This window comes from Notolabrus celidotus, chromosome 22 (genome assembly GCF_009762535.1).
Source record: "Notolabrus celidotus isolate fNotCel1 chromosome 22, fNotCel1.pri, whole genome shotgun sequence".
Taxonomy (NCBI): Eukaryota; Metazoa; Chordata; class Actinopteri; order Labriformes; family Labridae; genus Notolabrus; species Notolabrus celidotus.
Window position 1 is genome coordinate 14,284,373 of NC_048293.1, and position 17,776 is coordinate 14,302,148.

General features: G+C 44.1%; 1 protein-coding gene and 1 long non-coding RNA gene across 10 annotated transcripts in view; one reads left to right on the forward strand and one right to left on the reverse strand.

Moving 5' to 3' along the window:
• The window catches only part of LOC117806578, a 64,706-nt gene extending 48,486 nt beyond the window's left edge, over window positions 1–16,220 (forward strand). The window contains exons 3-4 of the long non-coding RNA XR_004629699.1: window positions 2,190–2,262; window positions 15,072–16,220. This is a non-coding gene — a long non-coding RNA (uncharacterized LOC117806578). The remainder of the gene's footprint in view (window positions 1–2,189; window positions 2,263–15,071) is intronic.
• esrrb (estrogen-related receptor beta) overlaps window positions 1–17,776 on the reverse strand; it is a 44,674-nt gene that overhangs the window by 8,066 nt on the left and 18,832 nt on the right. For 7 of the 9 annotated variants that reach the window (XM_034675534.1, XM_034675533.1, XM_034675528.1 and 4 more), the window contains 3 exons: window positions 13,440–13,565; window positions 7,467–7,577; window positions 6,820–6,981 (listed from right to left, as the gene is read on the reverse strand). In XM_034675534.1, the coding sequence (XP_034531425.1) occupies window positions 6,820–6,981; window positions 7,467–7,577; window positions 13,440–13,565 (399 nt within the window). The remainder of the gene's footprint in view (window positions 1–6,819; window positions 6,982–7,466; window positions 7,578–13,439; window positions 13,566–17,776) is intronic. The other 2 variants (XM_034675535.1, XM_034675529.1) reach the window with 1 other exon arrangement.

Sequence of the window (17,776 nt, forward strand, 5' to 3'; positions counted from 1 at the left end):
CTGCATACGTGGCCATTAAGTCGGACAGGATGTGGACTGGCCGGAGGGAAATTGTCATGCAAGCGTGGACGTGGTCTTGATTGCCACATCAGGTTGGCATCACAATCACAGGCGAGGCTTTGTCTAGCCTTTTAATGCCAAGGAGGACTGAAGCGGAACTAAAACGCTGCTCCCAATGTGACAGCCCGCGTAAAGGCCTTGTTCAGGGCTTGTTGGAGAGGCTTTAGAGTCGTTCTCGTACGGTAGACACCTCTCAGCCATATGCACACATGAAGCCCAGCAGCCTACAATTACCTTTGACGCTAAAAGTCCTTGAATTTAATCCAGTGTTGTGAGATGGAGAGGTGGTGTTTTTCCCCAGCTCCATCCCCTCTCTTCAGGGCCTAAATTATCGCTCCAAATGGGATCTCGTGTCGTTGCCTCGCCTTTTTCCACTCAATTTAATCGAGTAATGAAGTGACTTCCCGACTCCGCAGGTCACACTGCGCTCCGGCCGCCGCACTCTGAAGGTGGCCCGGTTAAGTGCCGTCGGAGTGGGTGATTTCCTCTAATGAAATATCAATATTTACATCTTCATTTCCAGCTCACTGCCTTGGCGGGGTTTGACCAAACATGACACAATATTGACCAAATCAGAGAGGCCTGCCTACACGTTTGAAGGGCCTTTTCCACTTGGCTGGCAGATTTCTGTCAGGAAGTCTTTGTATGCTGAGATAATAACAATGCAGAGTTTGTCTTTGTTTACTTTGTCTTCAGCACCCTGTTCTTGTTGTGATTGCATGCCTTCATTTTTACTTTCAAAATAGCAAATGTAAGATATGTTCACCTAAGACAAGACAAAGGAACACATATTAAATAAAGGTGACAAAGAAATAAAACAACAGAACAGTTTAGTATCCACTAAGCACATGAACACATCATCATTCATGGCTCAAAGGGTGAAAACAAGACCACTAAAGACCATCAGCAGAAACCAAAACCATCATCTCTGCCTTTATCTCCCCAAAAGCCCTCGGCTGTGTGCAGGAGGGGGCAGCCCAAACCCACAGACGGCTGCTTCAAACCCCTCGCAGAGATTAATCAGAGCACCGTTTCATCTGCCAGAGCTCAGGACGGTCCAAAATGAAATGCTGGAGATTTCTGTTGAGCTGGAGTTCATATTCTATTAATTTATTATTGTTTCCCTCTCCCCGAGGGCCATTAGCACGGGTAATAAAAAGAGATGTAATTACGAGGCACGGTGGCCCCCTCCAGCTGCAGCCCCCTCGTAACTCACTCTCAATCAGACAACAGAGCAGACTGAGGGAGGGAGAGGAGAGGGAGAGAAAAAAAATGGCAAGAGTGGGAGAGAAATGGAGGATAAAAGAGAGGAGGAGATATGGGCCAGAGAGGAGGGAGATAAGGAAGAGAGAAGCGAGCAGAAATAAAGGTTCAGAGCATGAGGGGAAAAGGAAGAGGGAGATAGAAAGAGGAAAGAGAGTAATTCTGGCTGGACAGCAGCTGATCTATCACGGCTGGCTATCAGAAGGACAAGCAGGCCCCGAAGACTTCTGCCCAGCGGCAATCTCACCTCAGCCAAGTCAAGTGCTCTCCGGGCTCTAGTTGGAGTAAAACTGCCCCTAACAGGACCCGGGGGGGTTCAGCACGTCTTTTTCTTTCCAACCTTAGACTGAGCTGAATGATCGTGCTGCCATAAGCTTATTCTATATCAAAGCTTTATATTTAAAAAAGAGGACAAGAGGAAAATGTAGGCACCTCTGATTTGAATGGATTCCTCTGATCGGGCAGAGTGACACGACTGTGTAAGATGTGTAACTGACGCAGGAATGAAGGGCAATTTTCAGCAGCATCAAAACTGTGTGTGTGTGTTTGTATTAGCTTTTTGTGTGGATCTGTTTGCGTGTGCGTGCAGCGCTCAACCATGATTCTTCTTGAATTTACATGACAGCGTCAGGAGGACCCAATCAATAGCCGCTTGGTAATAAATTGCTGCGCTCAACATAAATAATTTGACCTGTGTACAACACAAACAGGTCGGTGTGCTGCAAGCTCTGCCTGGACGCTGAATTGATGACACAATTGCTGTTTTCATACTGAACAAAATCATGTCGATACAAACTAAATTGACGTGGTGAAAAAAGAGATTGATGACTGAAAATTAATCTTGTTTTTTCTTTTTTTTTTACTAGGCTCCAGTGCTGACTTTCAAGCCGGTGGGTTATCTGCCTTCTTTCAACATGATAGCCAGTCCATTATTCCATGGTAAGTAGCTGGGGAATGGGTGATTTGACCAGTAGCCTGTGAACGTTATGAGGTTGAAGAACGTTAAATACAGTAATCCCCTTGTTTTAATCTGCACCCTGTGACCCCCTGACCTGACGGAGAAGTCTTTAGCCGTCCCAGGGGTCCCACTGTCCGATACTGACGGTACATATCTCTGTTTAGCCCCAAAGACCAGGACGAATCAGGCTTTAATCACTGCCATAATTACACATAATTTATCTCCGCTGCCATCAAGCAACATTGCTTAATGAGGGATGGCGCTCTGCTGACGAACACTTAAAGGCACATTAGCATTTAAATTTTCCTGCAGAGCTTCTTATATGAAAAAGACAAAACTTTACACACTTGTTATAAAGCATCACTCAGAAGACTGTGTGAACAAAGCACGCTTGTAATTGTGCTGCTGGATGTACCTGCTCATGAGTCACGGTAACTAAACAAAGCCCTCCCCCACCCTGCCTGGCAGATGTCCCTTTCCTGGCCCTGCATATTGCCTGCCTGTCTCCCTCCAAAAACGCCCCCATCTCAATCTCTCCGCAGTTTTTCCGCCTTTCTCCCGCTCTCCTGCCGGGGTTCAGGCCTCAGCATCCACCTGATTGCTCAATCTATCTTTATCTTCTGTGTTGAAGCCTACGTCAGAGGGTAAATTGAATATACTAAGAGCTGTCTGTTGGTGTCTATATTTAATAAAGTGCACTGATGAGGTGCTGATTTATTGCCGGGCAGTATTCACACTCTATTACAAGGAGATTACGCAGCTTGAGTAGGATCAGGCTGGCAACACAGTAAGTAGATTTCACAATTTAATGGCAAAGAGAAAACAGGAGCCCGGAGGGGGGCTGGAGGAGGGTGGGCTGATGGGTGGGTGGGTAGGTGATTATGTTGGAGGGTTGAGCTGACACGAACACGACAACGTACAAGAGGCGCGATCTCTTTCTAACATTGTTGCCTCAATGCTAACGACTAACACGCCAGGCGCTTGTCTGTCAAATGTGGAGCTGATGAGCTGGAATCCAATAAAGCGCAGATGATGAATATTCCCAAAACAGCAGTAATGAAGAGAACAATACAAACAAGATGATTTCATTAGATTAATCTAGTCTGAATTTTATACTGAATACCCCAATAAAACATGGGGAGGGTTGCCTTTTAAAGCAACAATAAAAATGTTAATTTATGTTAGATTTAAATTCCAAATACTGTTTGAATATTTTACATTCTAGGGGCAGCATGCCAGAGCAAAAATATGTTTTATTGTGTAGGAGCAGAGCAGCAACAGCAGCAGAGAGTCAATGTTTGCTTGGCCCTTTAGCCTTCAGAGAATTCCCCGCTGAAAACACCCGCGCCTGGGAAGCTGGGACGAGAGCTGACAAACACCAAACAACGAGTACCTCCTGTATAAGGACCATGCATAGCAATTTTTACATATGAGCACATTGCATTCCCATCGCAGGTGGGCAGGGATGTAGAGCAGCATAAGGCCACAGGGGTCATGCTGGCATCCTGACGCTCCTCAGAAGGCAGCAATGTCAAGTTGGTAAACAGGTCCTGGTGTACTGAAGCTGTCAGTATACTGAATTCCTCCTTAAACCTCTTGGACAGAGTGAAATGTAGCTTTATGGGAATGGACGGGGGCCAGAGGGGTGGACAGTGGACTGCTATGTGTGTCAAAGGTTGTTAGCACCTTAGGAGCAACAAGCCATCTGTCAGCATCCCCCTAACACGGCTCCTAATGACCCTAACCCCCCTCAGGCAACAGCCGTGCTACACTCTGCTTCACAGTACTATTTGGAGCGGTGACACTAGTGTCCAAAAGCTCTGCAGTGATTATCAATTAATCAAAGGCAGACTGAGAACGAGGGGAGGGCTGCAGTCTGTGGGAATGACAGACCTGTGGATAGGCTCCTGATATGTGACACCAGCCTTCAATATCTCGCTCATTAAACCTCGGTATTAAGTGCACCTGAGCTGATTGATCTCTCGTGTTCGTATTTTATCTAAAAATGTGGGAAGAAAACTGTAAAAGCACTTCATCCATACAAACTGACCTTTCATGTTCTTCTGAATAGAGCCGGGATGACAAAGTTGACATTGGACCCAGTAAGACAAAGATACCATCTACACTAATGATAGGACTTTGATATCCTCTAGTCGCCCTCCAATTAAAACTCAATAGGGCCACTCTCTCCCACATTATGCCACTTTTGAAACGCGATTTCAAATGTTAGCTGAGAATAGGCGAAATTAAAAATCAATTGGGAGAAGGTAAGTGCCAATTTTCGTGACATTTAAATTGTTACATTTGGACTTTAGTTATTGGCCCATCTGTCAATGGCCTAATCAATGTGGTCTACTTCATAATGAACTGTTAATCTTCTTAATTCCATTGCCTAAGGCTGCAAAAATCTATCAGAATGCAATCAGCAGTTTTCTCCTCCCTGTTCCTGTCTTGTCCCGGAGCGCAGGGAAGGAGAAATATTGTAGGAACCCAGCATGCAAGGCTGCCCTGGGGTACTGTCGCTGCATGGAGTGTTAGTGCACGGAGTCTCGCTCAAGCAGTGAACCGTCTCTGATCAGGTTCAGCCATGTACAACTCAATTATGCAGCCATTTCATGGCCAGAGGACACTGACTGTCCTAATACAGACACCACCACAGGGACAGACACAGACCAAGCAGTCAGCTGAAGCAAAAGTCTTTATCCTGTCAAACTGTCTTTGAAATGTAAAAGAAAGTGTGTGATTTTACATAGAACAAAGGTGAGAGTGTGTATAGAACAGAAACAGATTAAAATAGTTTACTTAAACTCCACCGTCTCGTGGGTGCAGCACATTGTTTGTTGCAGGTATTCGCTCAGAGTGAGAGCAGGGTTTTTGGGTTAAATGATCATTATCAACACATCTGTTGGGCAAATCCCATTAATGTTATGAATCCACTGTACAATACGTGTTTGTGTAATCTGATTAACGGTGTTTCAACACTATGACAAACACAATCCAATTAACATGTACAAACACACATTGGAATGATGATGCATTCGAGGATTACAAAACCAACGGCTTTAAAATTTGACTTGTAAAGAAAAGGACAATGACCATCATAAATATGTAAACATGTGTGTTGTTTTCAAAAGATCTACTTCTACTTTGGGTAACTTGAGCCCTTGAAAGACTTGTGAATATTATATATTTCCAAAATATCACAAACTTCTACAGTTTTTAAATGAGTTAGGACAGAAAAGTAGTATGCTCTCTTTTTTCTTTTTGTGTAGCTGTGACGCTGGTGTAATTTTTGGGCAACAGCATAGGGAGTGTGTTATCGGGTCAGTTGTGATCCAGTCCTGCCTAAGCTCCCTGTTAAACTCTCAGTCTGCTGACCATGCAGGGCCTGCGGGGAGTGATCCGAACTGTTCAGCCGCATAAGGGGGCCGGAGCTGAGGCCAGGGGCTGGGCGCATATCCATCTCTAATCTCCTTACTATCAGATCTGTACCTGATTAATACCCCTCCTTCTGAGAAGTACTCTAATACCTTTTCAGTGACTAAATGCACCTGCATGCAGGAGGTCAGCGGGAGTCCATTTCACTTTACTGAAAATAAATGAACCTACTTAATCTAGGAATTGGGATTGGTATTTGTTATCTGAAATAAGTGACATGACTCCAAAGTATGCACACACTTTTGGATGTGTGTGTGAGAGAGAGAGAGGCAGTGTGTGTGTGTGTTTGTGTTGCAGTGATGTCGCACATCCCCGGCACGCTGACAGCTCTGTGCCTATCCGAGTTATGCTGATGAGAAGAAGGGGTTATGGGGGTGCCGCTAAGGGACACATTCATTTAGTTTGTTACCCTTCCGTCCCTACAGCTCTGTAATGTTATAGAGTTATGGGGGTCAAGCTCAAGATCAAGGAGAATCTGCCTCGGTTGCAAAAAAACAAGCAGCTAAACAATGTGTTCTCTGTCAAAATCAGAGGAAAACTCTTGAAGGAAGCAAAATCTCTGCTGACGTGAGGTGCTGTATCCTTAATTCAACAGCCTCTTATAACCTAACACCTCGTCTATCAGAATGCCTATGGGGCAGGGAAGAAACATGATTATGCCCATCAATAATTCAATGTGTGTGTGCTTGTGCTTGTGTGCGTTCATGTGTGCATATGTGTGTGTGAGTGATATGATGTGTTGTTTGATTGGGCAGATCCCCAACTTTTTCTGAATCTCCCTGGTGATTACAACACACATTGGCACTGTCACTCCCTCTATTCAGTGCAGGGGGTTTTAGAAGCACTCTATTGATTTGTGTCTTGCACAGCCATGTCCGTTTTGCAACCCCCCTCCCCTTAGTCCTTCACACACCCTGAGGCTGTATGAGCTGCTGTCATTAATTATCTCTACATTTGTGAGCTTGCATGTTTATTGGTGCAGAGTGTGGAAGCGACAAAAGAGGACTGTGAAGAACTCAAATGTGGAGAAGTGCTTTCAGGTTTGTAAAAGAGAACGGGTTAAAAAGGCCAAAAAGAAGGGATAATAATTAGTTTGATACCTGGGATGTGTTTGGCCCAGCCAATGATGACCACCAGCTCGCGGTCTGCCAGGTCGCACAGCGTGGTCAGAGCCTTGATGTCGCTCTCTGGCATGGTGGGGTCAGGCATGGCGTAGATCTTCTCGGGCTCCGCCACCAACAGGTGAGACACTATCTTTGTGACTGAGGATAGAGGAGGAAGGAGAAGGTAGAGTCAAAGCAAAGCAGAGGTCAAGGGGTGGAAAACTGCAAAGCTCAGCGAGGAACAAAGATGCATCACACTGAAATATATTGGTAAAACTGATTCCCTCTCTCCCTCTCTCCTTATGCAAACTAATGGATGGGGGCTGACTTTGTATGAGTGAATCGGAGGCAGTGAAAGCTCTTATCCCTACAGAATACATTTGAGTGGGAAAAAGTATATGTGTGAAAGTGTCCTCGAGGGCTCAGGCATTTTATATCGGTCATCTGCTCATAGACTTCCCATAATTCTGCAGTGACTGGAACTAAACCTGGCCTACATTTTTGACCTATGTACTGCCCAAACAGGGAGGAGACCAGGGGAACATGGCCTAAAGCATCGCCTTATTTTTAACTGCTTGCTTTCCCGGCAAAGGAGGAGCCAATGGAGGAAGGAGGCAATGGATTAGTGATGGAGCAGTACTCACGAGGCTTTTTGGTGGGAGGGGGGAGCGTCAAGCCCAGGTACGGATTGTTTTCTGCATCCAACCTCCGCTTGTACTTCTGTCTGCCCCCTCGCACGCGGTCCAGACGAACCCCTGGGTTCAGAAATGACAGGATGGACATGATTTGAAGAGAGGGTTTTAATTCTGATTAAATAATAAGGAATTATTTATCACATAAAAAATGTACTCTGTCAGTAAAGTGCATTAAATACAAAAAGACACACCAAAATCCTTAATCTGTAACAATACACAAAACATTTACGTATGAGTTCATTGTGGAAGTAGTGGTGTGTTTACTGATTCCTGTTTTGTGTGTATGCATTGTTAAAGACTGCTCTGTGGCATTAAGTGTGTGTCTGCGGATGTGTCAGCGGCACGGCTGCCTTCCCATATGTGGTCCATGCCTGGCTGGTCTACTGTGACACAGCTGAGCCCAGAGCAGGTCTAAACATATGAATATTTAACGCAGGGTCAATGATCTCACAGACTGGCCCTCTAATTATTTAGCTTTTGGGGTGAGGCAGACTGCATACTAATTAGCTGCCAGCTACATGCCTCTTTGCCTGTGTGTGTGTGTGTGTGTGTGTGTGTGTGTGTGTGTGTGTGTGTGTGTGTGTGTGTGTGTGTGTGTGTGTGTATGTGTGTGTGTGTGTGTGTGTGTGTGTGTGTGTGTGTGTGTGTGTGTGTGAGAGCTCAGGTGTGTGGTCTTCACTGTCCGGAAAAAGAAACTTAACCAGCGTACAAGCAAAGACACAGTCCCACACACACTGAACAAACCCTGTGCTGTCACACTGCAGATAGATAACTAGGTATTGCTTTCCCATAAAAGACCATTATTTCACCCCTCTTTCACAGGAGTAGCACCGACGCCTTATCACCCCCGGCCACAGCTAGAGGGCCAGGTTGCACACTGATACTGTAAATGTCAAGCCGGCTTCATCATAACATAAGTTATTTATTATCTCATTATTTGATAAGGATGTTTCCATTTGTGTGTCTTTTCTTTTCTATTAATTTTCAACATAGTTAAAATATTTCATCTACACTGTTTCTATTTATTTGATACCAGCGGGCAGGTATTTGGTTATTTAATGCGATTGTATGCAAACATTTCTATCACCCATCCCCACTGCTACCTTTATAGCCTAAATATCCCTGATATCTTAATCCTGTCAAGAGGGAGAATCCCTTCAATTTACTTTGTATGCATAATGTAACCCCCACCCCCCCAAACAAATTTAATACTAAAGGCTGGATGAGAAAAGGCTCAATGAAATGCTTGCGGTGGAGGAGGAGTTAATTTGTCAGCCGTCCGCGTCCTCTGGGCAAACAAAACACCCGCAGCCAGAGCACTTCCTTGATGATTTCATCACTTTATAACAGGGAGGACGGTGTCAAACCTGGGCATTGTGTGGCCACTGCAAATGAGCCTAATACAATTTGCCCATCAGCGAGTGCTCTTGGAGGGGATGAGTTTGGATGTGTCCCATGCAACGTGATTGGAGGTCGCTTGGGGAACGGGGATGAGAAGCAAAATCAGATGATGTAAGATAGGAGCAGTGGCCTTCATTTAGCAAAGAGGAATTCAGCAGTGGATTTATGCAAAATATCTTCTTGATTGTGAACACTTCTTTTACAAAGAAAAGGCTGCTATCCCTCACTCTCACTGCGTCTATCTAATATGTACCAAACTGTTTTAGAATGTATCTAAAGAATGGAGATTTTTTTCAACTAATATAAATGATTTGATTCCCAAGAAACTCAAATCTGATTAGGATTGTCTTTCAATTTCCTGACACTGACAACCCACTAACCTAATTACCCCCAAATCCCAACAGAGCCTCATCCTTCCCAGCAAGCAACAGGGAATCATCTGATGGCAACACTACCTCTACTTTACACACGCACACACCATGACAGTTTCAATTTTGGCTGTAACACGTAAAGATTATCTTTTTCTGAGAAGGCATCTTGAGACAAATCTTTAAACATCCTCCACTCGTTGCTCAAGCTTAGGTGCTTAGAAACTTTCCAATTCAGCTAAGATGTTGCTGTTGCTACTGTCAGGACGGAAAATTCCTCTCATTGTCAAACGTGATGTCATCCCTTTCTACAGTTTCTTCCGGCGCTGGCTATGAGCTCTGACTCTGCCAGGTGGCTGCGCCTCTTCTTTCAGTGATCCTCTCTGCCGGTTGAGTCATGTGGCAGTGTGAGGCAGTGTAAAGCCAGCGACGAAGGTAGATGGGTGCCTCTTTTAATTAGAGCAGTCCTGGCCATAATTAACAGATGCTGACAGGAATTAAAGCTTGGCACTAACCTGTCTCATTTTACTGTCCAACAGGGCCAGAAACAGGCCGAGAGGAAGAGAGAGTGATTTAGAGGAGACTGAGTGACTGATTCATTGGTTAATTCTGTCAGACACTATGATTTGGACTTTTTGCAGATCTTTGGGAGGTTCATGTGTCACCCACAGCTTTCGGGGGTCCCTCCAAAGTAAACAGTAGATGGGTTTTAAATGTGCAAATAGAGCTGAACATCTCACTGTTTTATGGCCCACTACACAGTGCAGCGAGGGGAGCGGTGGGTGAGCTCGGGTATCATCTCTTCAAAGCAGGGTGCAGGGAGAGAGGGCTTTTGGCCAAGGCGGCTGGCATTTGTGCACGGATTAGCACAGGCCTCAGGGTGGGGGCTGGGGCCAGCTGACCTAGGGCTCCTCTTTCTCTCCAAAAACAATAATAATCCCCTTCCAAGCACCCTCCTACAAAAGGGCCTGTCTTCACTCACTTTGTGTGGCCGGCCGTGGAAGGGGCCCTTATTTTGAGTCCCTCACCTGTTCTGGGTGTCTCTCCCTGGGGAAAGTGTCAGGATGTCTGGGATGGTTGGCAATGCCAAGGGGGGCTTAGGCGGACCCTATTTTAGCTGGGAAAATCAGAAGGCCACATGGCAAGGCATGGTGAACCTTGCCTTTCAAGGAAGCCGCCCCGCTAAACTGCCGTCAGCACTATTTCAAAGGGCCTCTGTTGCCAGCTTTGCATACTTGTAAGTGTGTTGCAGCATTTTTAATCACGAGTGGTGATGAGCGAGGGTAGCGGAAAAATTCTCATGCATTGCCCCCCTCCCCTCCTGCTGACCCCCGGGCTGCCATACTGACACTCTTGTCACATACTCCATTTACAGGTTAGCTACAATATCCCCTGTGAGCTGACATGGCTGCTCGCACTGCTAATTGAAAAGACAAATTTTGACTTAAACTACACTTAAGTTTATTTTTAATTACAACACTTTAAGTGATATAATTCTTCTCGACTTCTTACTCTCCAATCAGCCATTATAGGATTTAAGAAGCAGAGTCTTTGTTTCACTGGCACAGACAGCGTGTAACACACGTGAACATTTACATGTCTAGTATTTCAGGGCCTTCACATGTGAGTGCTGTCTGTGTGTATGTCCTGTATGTTGTGTATGTGACTGTGACGGGGCTATTGTGGGATGTGGCTGCTCACTGCATGCCAGTCGGCTGAACAATGAGAGGTGTATAGTATATCAGTGCAGACACACTTTGTTCCTTTGTTCTGTAGATGTTCATGAGTGACTCACGGCTCTCTCACAGTAACAGAGGATACTTTCTACCTTTACGCACAGCACGCTACACAGTGGGGAAAATGGAGCACAAAGATATCATCTTTTGTTGATGCTATGAAGACACAACTTTACATGTAACTCCACAGAAATCAAGCATTTTTTTTGCACTGGTGTGTATGTTGTGGGATCTGTATGTCAGCCAGTAATGGAGAGAGGAAGTGTGTGCAAGGAGCAACTGCCACTGAATGAAGTCAATGTAATCTCTCAAAAGTATCTTGTCTTCTCTCCAGCTCTAAGCTCTGATCCGTTTCCATTGATCAGAGGAAAAACCTGTTGCCCCTGACATTTGATTCTTCTATTGATCACTTCCTCCTTTATACAGTCGAGGGAAAGTACAGCGACTCGACACAGGGTTTAAGCAGGCCTCCTGTAATCAGACTGCTGATCTTAGAAGACCATTTACCTCACACCTCTTACCACAATTTGACATATAGATGTTCTGTATGTAGCTTCTGAGCTAAGTGGATAAGACATCCAAGATAATAATAATAATTTTGTTATTATTTCAGCGATATGGATTTAATCTTCTGTCTCATTGGGGGGCAGTGCTGCACCTTGTAGGAGCTGTAAAGTTATAATTAGGCGGTTTTCCATTGAGACACAATGTGACCTTTCTGCAGTAATGAAAGTAAGAGGCAACCTCAGTCACATGAGTGGTGGCCATCTCTTTACTCTGGACCAGAGCGTGGCGTTGAGCCGTCGGCCTCATGGAGCTTACCATGAACTCTGACCATGTGTCTGTCTTTTCCACTTTGTCTTGACGACACCTGAAAGTGCTGGGCCTCGAGGCAGAATTATCGCAAAATTAACTGTCAATTGAAATATATATGATTTCAAATTTTCCTGCTGACAGAATTCATTTGTTTTAGAGGACTCTATAACAACGCCTGCACAAGACTCCAATAAGTCTGTGACCACAGTGTCAATGTGGTGATGATAGCAACCGCTTTGTAAAAGAAGAGGGTCATTTTTATTCTGTGAATGTGCTGAATACACAGAAGTGTGCATTAAAACCTCAGGCTTAGCCCAAGTCTGCATATTTGAGTTTTACACTCTTTTTACTCTGACCTGACACTGGTCATTCATTTATAGCTACGGCTACATATTTTTGTAGTCTCTTATTCTCCAAGATGATATATTGGCATAAATTTTTCATCAGATAGTAATGCGATTACTCTGTCTTTCTGGCACTCCAGCTTTATCTGGCTGCATGCAGTCCAGGGGATTCTGTTACTGAGCAGAGATCCATATGGGCTGTGGCTGGCTTCAGGTGGCGACTGGATATACTGGATATATATGCATCTATAAATCCCACTCTCCCATGAATAGTGGGAGGAATAATAGTGGAAAATATGTAGTGCACAGAGTTTGACAGAGAACTTGAAAGTGGAATTATTACAGAATTTCAGAGGGCATTTATACCATTGTATAACCATGAAGGACTATAATTCTTTTCACAACATAAGTGCTACCTGACCCATACTCATGAGCACTTGAGGAAAACATGTTTCCTTACAGAGTCACTGAGCTACTCCCTGAGGAGGCTTGAATAAATATTACACCGCCACTTCACCCCCCAGCCACATATCTTTCATTATTCATTTGTCTAGCCTTGCTGGAGCAACCAACAAGTGAGAGAGAGACAGAGACGTAGGGGAGAAAGCAACGAGGAAAGGGAGAACCGATAGGTGTCTCCACCAGAAGAGGAGCCAGGCCTCGTGGTCTCAGGGGGCTCAGTCCCTGGCAGCAGGGGGGAGGTGGGGGCAGCCAGACAAATCCATCGGAAGCATGTTTAATTGTCAATGAATTCCCTGCTGGCGTGACTTTAAAAAAACCATCCACAGGAAGAGAGCCGAGATGTTCGGAAAACATTTAGTGGATCAATATGCCGGGGAGAGCAGGGACCGTGCCGAGTGTGTGCTCAGGGACCCGGCCTGAGCCTTTCCAGCAGGAATACTGTTACATTTCTATTACTCAGACGGCAGGATCAACCTATTCAGCATATTTCTGTCCCCAGCTCAACTGCACATTATTTACTGCTGTGTGGGTAGGGGGAGGACAGGGGGGCTGGAAACTTGTGTCAAGGCTGGCCAGTTGTATGTATGTCTTATTCTGGACTGGTGGAAAAAAAAAAACGTGGGACTCATTGCTGAGCAGTTAAAACATCTATCACCAGAACCACTATTTGTTGTCGGCATTTATAGCCGGCAGCTTTGCTATAAAAGTAATTGTTGTGTCTATATTTGCATGAGTGTTGAAATTAAAGTACTGTATGTGTATCTGTGGGTGCAGGAATAATAAAAATGTTCTTACTCTTCTTACCTTCTTTGAGCATCCCCACTTTGAGGCATTTCATGAAGCGACAAGCCTGACATGATTTGCGTCTCCGTTTTGTGATCTCGCACTCGTTTGTGGCAGGACAGCTGTACTCTATGTTACCTGAGGAGAGGAAAAGAACAACAGGCTCATTAAGTGTACTTAAAAACCTTTATTTTGTGTTTAAAAACTCAAATACTTGGTGAAATATGAGGAGGAGGCATTGAAATGGGCACAGCAAAATTGTACATTTGGAGCTGCTGGTGTAATCACTACCAGTGTGTACTTTCTGTGCTATTAAATGGACTATAATAAATCATTTTTTGCAGACCAGGCATGGTCACATGTTTATCACACAGTTCCCATAGAATCCATTTCTGTATTGTGCGGGCGGCTCAGGTGTTCTCCAGCGAGTACAGGACCTGACAGCACTGAGGGCCACAGCAGGAGGAGAAACTAGTGTAAGAGTTTAAGGATGGGGGCAGGAGAGTGGAGGTGCTGCTACAAAAGTCCTTCAGGACCCATCAGTAGACGCCACCCTGGTCCAACACTAAATTGGCCTCATTAATTCTGTGCATGTCCCCTCCGGGCCCCGGGCGCAGGCCGTGTCCCCCTGCGCTCAGAGGGGCCTGAAACTGCCTCAATAGCAGGCTAGAGAGCCAGATACGCTGCCCCCGACCACTTTACATAATACTCCTGCAGACCCAAACCTGTTGTTACCACTGTTGCCATTGTTGACTATTTACATAGTGTACAGGCAAGAAGCTTTATGCATTATTCAGCTGCAGCGTCTGATTCCAGGACAGAGCAATGAAATAGAGTTTCATTGCTGCACAATAAAAGAGCTGGTTGTGCTCTACTCTAGCATTAGCAACAGAAAGGGCAGATATGTGAGGCATCTCCTCGCTTCTGTCTCGATTCCCTACATTTTACTGTATTCAGAGGTTTCAATGAAGGGTTTCAGTATAATGGGGGCTTCAGCCAAGGAATTTGAATTATCCTCATTTTCAGTGGGCTTTCAGCTTTAGAGTTTTGACATTGGTATTTTCTTTACTTAAAAAAAATAACTTTGATTGTGTCATTTTTGCTTTAGTTAAAAAAATTGTTGAGCAATGTGAAAGTAGAATTTAATAATTGTAAAAACTTGTATTTTTTTCCTAATCCATTAAAACATATGTACATAACAACAGATCAGCTAAATCATACACACTCTTTTAATAGATAAAGCTTTATTTTTTCATACTGTACGCATCGTGTTAACTGACAGAGTGAAGCACATTAGGATTGCATCCCAGCATCCCAGCATCCTGTATCTGCTCTTCAGCTCTGACCCTCGCTCCATATTTCTGTACAGAGACAGAAAGCTATGTAATATTCCACTGGCGTTCCTCCACTAGCCCTCCAACATCCTTTGACAACTTATGCAATTATGTTAACATTATTGGACAGATCAAGTGGAGGGTCCCAAGATGTTATAAATAATTAGAAATTCCTCCTTATATCTGGGTAAGAAATCATTATGCTAATTCTCCTCATCTCTTTGGGATTGGGGTAAATAAAGGTGTGAGGGAAGCGGCTGATGAGCTCTGATTGTCTTTCCTCTCTCTGTTTTCTCTGTTGTCTTTGCAGAACCAGACCATAATAATCCTATCCATTTCCCATATGCTGGGAGGAGGCAATCAGTGCCACCCTGCGCTGGAATCAATTCACGGAGGTCTTTTTGGTTTGCCTTTTCATTATACACTAACAATTCAGCAATGGGGGGTATGATTGCAAATCTAAAAAATATTTACTTCTCGTTTTATTCCTTTCATTTTATCATCTCAACGTGGCAAAGTCCTATTGCATTTGAATGCTATGTTGCAAGTTTGCCTGCACGGTTGACCCTGTGTCCCTGAGGATGTGTTGTTTATGGGGGTATTTTACGCTCAGCCCCTTCCCTCCCCTACTCAGGATGCACGTGTACAAAACACACCTGATAGCTAACTGAAAGAGTTAGCCCTTTGATATCACACACTCCAGAAAGAAAAACAAACAAAAGCTCACACACTGCTGTGTCCACCTGTCCCGTCCAGCTCACTGTGCGTCTGATGTTCTGTCAGAGGGGGCTTCTCTTAGCTCAATGTAGAGAGAGGTGGATTAACTAATTTCTCATCCTACTTTTGGTTTCTATTTAGGAGAGGGGGTATTTCAGTGTCAGTACACATCCACTAAGTCCCACTTCAAACCCAGCTAAACCCTCTTAACTGATCTACAGTAAATTACAATAAACTCTGACCTGAATCTGCCACGGAGATGATAGGAGAAACATGAATGAGAGAAGTTTCATGTAAGGCACAAGCCATGGTCTAAATTAAAGGGTTCACAAAACTTGTGATAAATTCCAGGTTGACTGAAGTAATTTCTTGACAATGAATTCTAGTCAACAGCTAAATTTAATTAATCACAAAAATCAATATTCATTGTGATATTTGTTTTCTTTTTACATTTTTGTATAACTTTAAGACAAATTGTTTTCCTCATTAGTTTAGTGTTTTCTGTCCATCTATGCGTATTGTGTTTTGTTGTCCTCGTTTAAATTCTTACAAATCTCTCTCCATGGGGTTGATAACCAATTTTTATTTGAATAGAACTTTATTTTATTTAGTTAAACGCACATGCCTGCACTGGATTTGTGACTCTGCATAAAAAGTGATGAGTCTAAGGGAACAACATTTTTGTATCCATTTAATGTAGTACCGCATCACTGTTAAAAAATGTGTACAGCATTAAATATACATTTAATGCATACACTACTTTCAAACATTAAATGTTTTGCAGTAACCTTGTCGTTTAAAAATGATGCCTGGACATCGAGGCTCATACACTGATAGTCGGCCAGTTTCACTTTCAGAAATGAAGCATACTGGCAGGAGCTCCTTTAACCCGAGGGCCATGCTCTGGTTTATCTTTCTTTAGAGAGGTTATGGTATGGTTACCAATAACATTACAGAATGAAGGGAGAAGAAAAAGATTTCCCTCCTTCTTCTCCTGATAAGTATCTGTCTCAATCTATTTTATGGCTTTTCAGGACCCATGCCAGGGCACAGAGGGGAAAGTCAGGTCTTGTAAGTAAATTACAGTAAAATGGCAGGTATTTCTCATCAAAATCTAAACGGACTTTTACAGGCTTACTGTCAAGGTCTATTACTTCATATAAAAGAGGGCCACTGAGTTCAGTTGGTTTTCAGGCAATTTTACACTTGGGTTCAAAATGGGAAGAAAACACGGTTCAATAAGAGATCTATGTTTTTGATTGGTGGGGCACGTGAGGTGCAGGAACAGGGGAGATGATTAGAGAGCACTGAGAAGCGAGTATTTCTGGGATGGATGGAGATCCAGGTTGACGTTAATTTGGGCCTGGCCTTGACTAATGTAACTATCTCCACGTAAGAGTTCAAGGGGCTTTTCACTGGATGAATAGGTGACAGAAGATGGATTTTCCTTCTGCTTTTGTTGAAAAGGAAAGGGCATCAGCGGGAGGAGAGCAGGATGAAACAAAGATAATGTATTTCTCCGTGAAGAACTGCTAAAATTTTTCACGTCTAAATATTTTAAATTCAACTAAATTGAAAGATAACGGTTTTAAACATCTACAAATTTCCTATCGAGAATGAGATGCTGTCTCACAAGAAAAAAACACAAAGTTACACAAGGTGAGCACAAGGTGATAAAGAGACTGTCATGTACATGGTTAACATTAACTTAGCATGTTGTTTGCCCTGAGTGCTATAGAACAATGTGATAAAGGGCTGGAAAAGACAGCTCCTTTGTTTTCCTCTCATTAGAGAGGGCCGTCTCACACTCCACCCTTGACTGCCTCGTTATTCCTTTAATTAATCAGTTCTCATCAACGGCACCCTCTCGTTCTTTCAAGGGCTCTACATTCCGCTTTTTACCGCCTCTCTTTTCCTCCAGCTATCCTGCATGTGTTTCTTTTATCATTTGGGAAGCTTTCACCTCCCCCTAAAAAACTCCCTGCATCCTCCTGCCGTCTCTGCCTGGGACCCCTGTCTGATTATTATGCCATTAAGCCTCTCCTCCTCTCCTCTGAAAGAGCAGCAGGGTCCCTCTCCAATCTAAAGAAGTCCTGGGTTTTTTTTCCCCTCCTTTCCCTGAAATTACCCGGCGACGCGTGCCTGAGTTTCTAATTGGCATGCCCGTCCCTGGAGACGGCCCCCTCCCTTCTTCCTAATGAAAAGCCTCGGCCTTAATTACACTTTCCAAACGCTGATTGTTATTGACAAAACTCCTGTGGCTCGGACAAACGACGGCAGATTAGCTCCATTACAGGC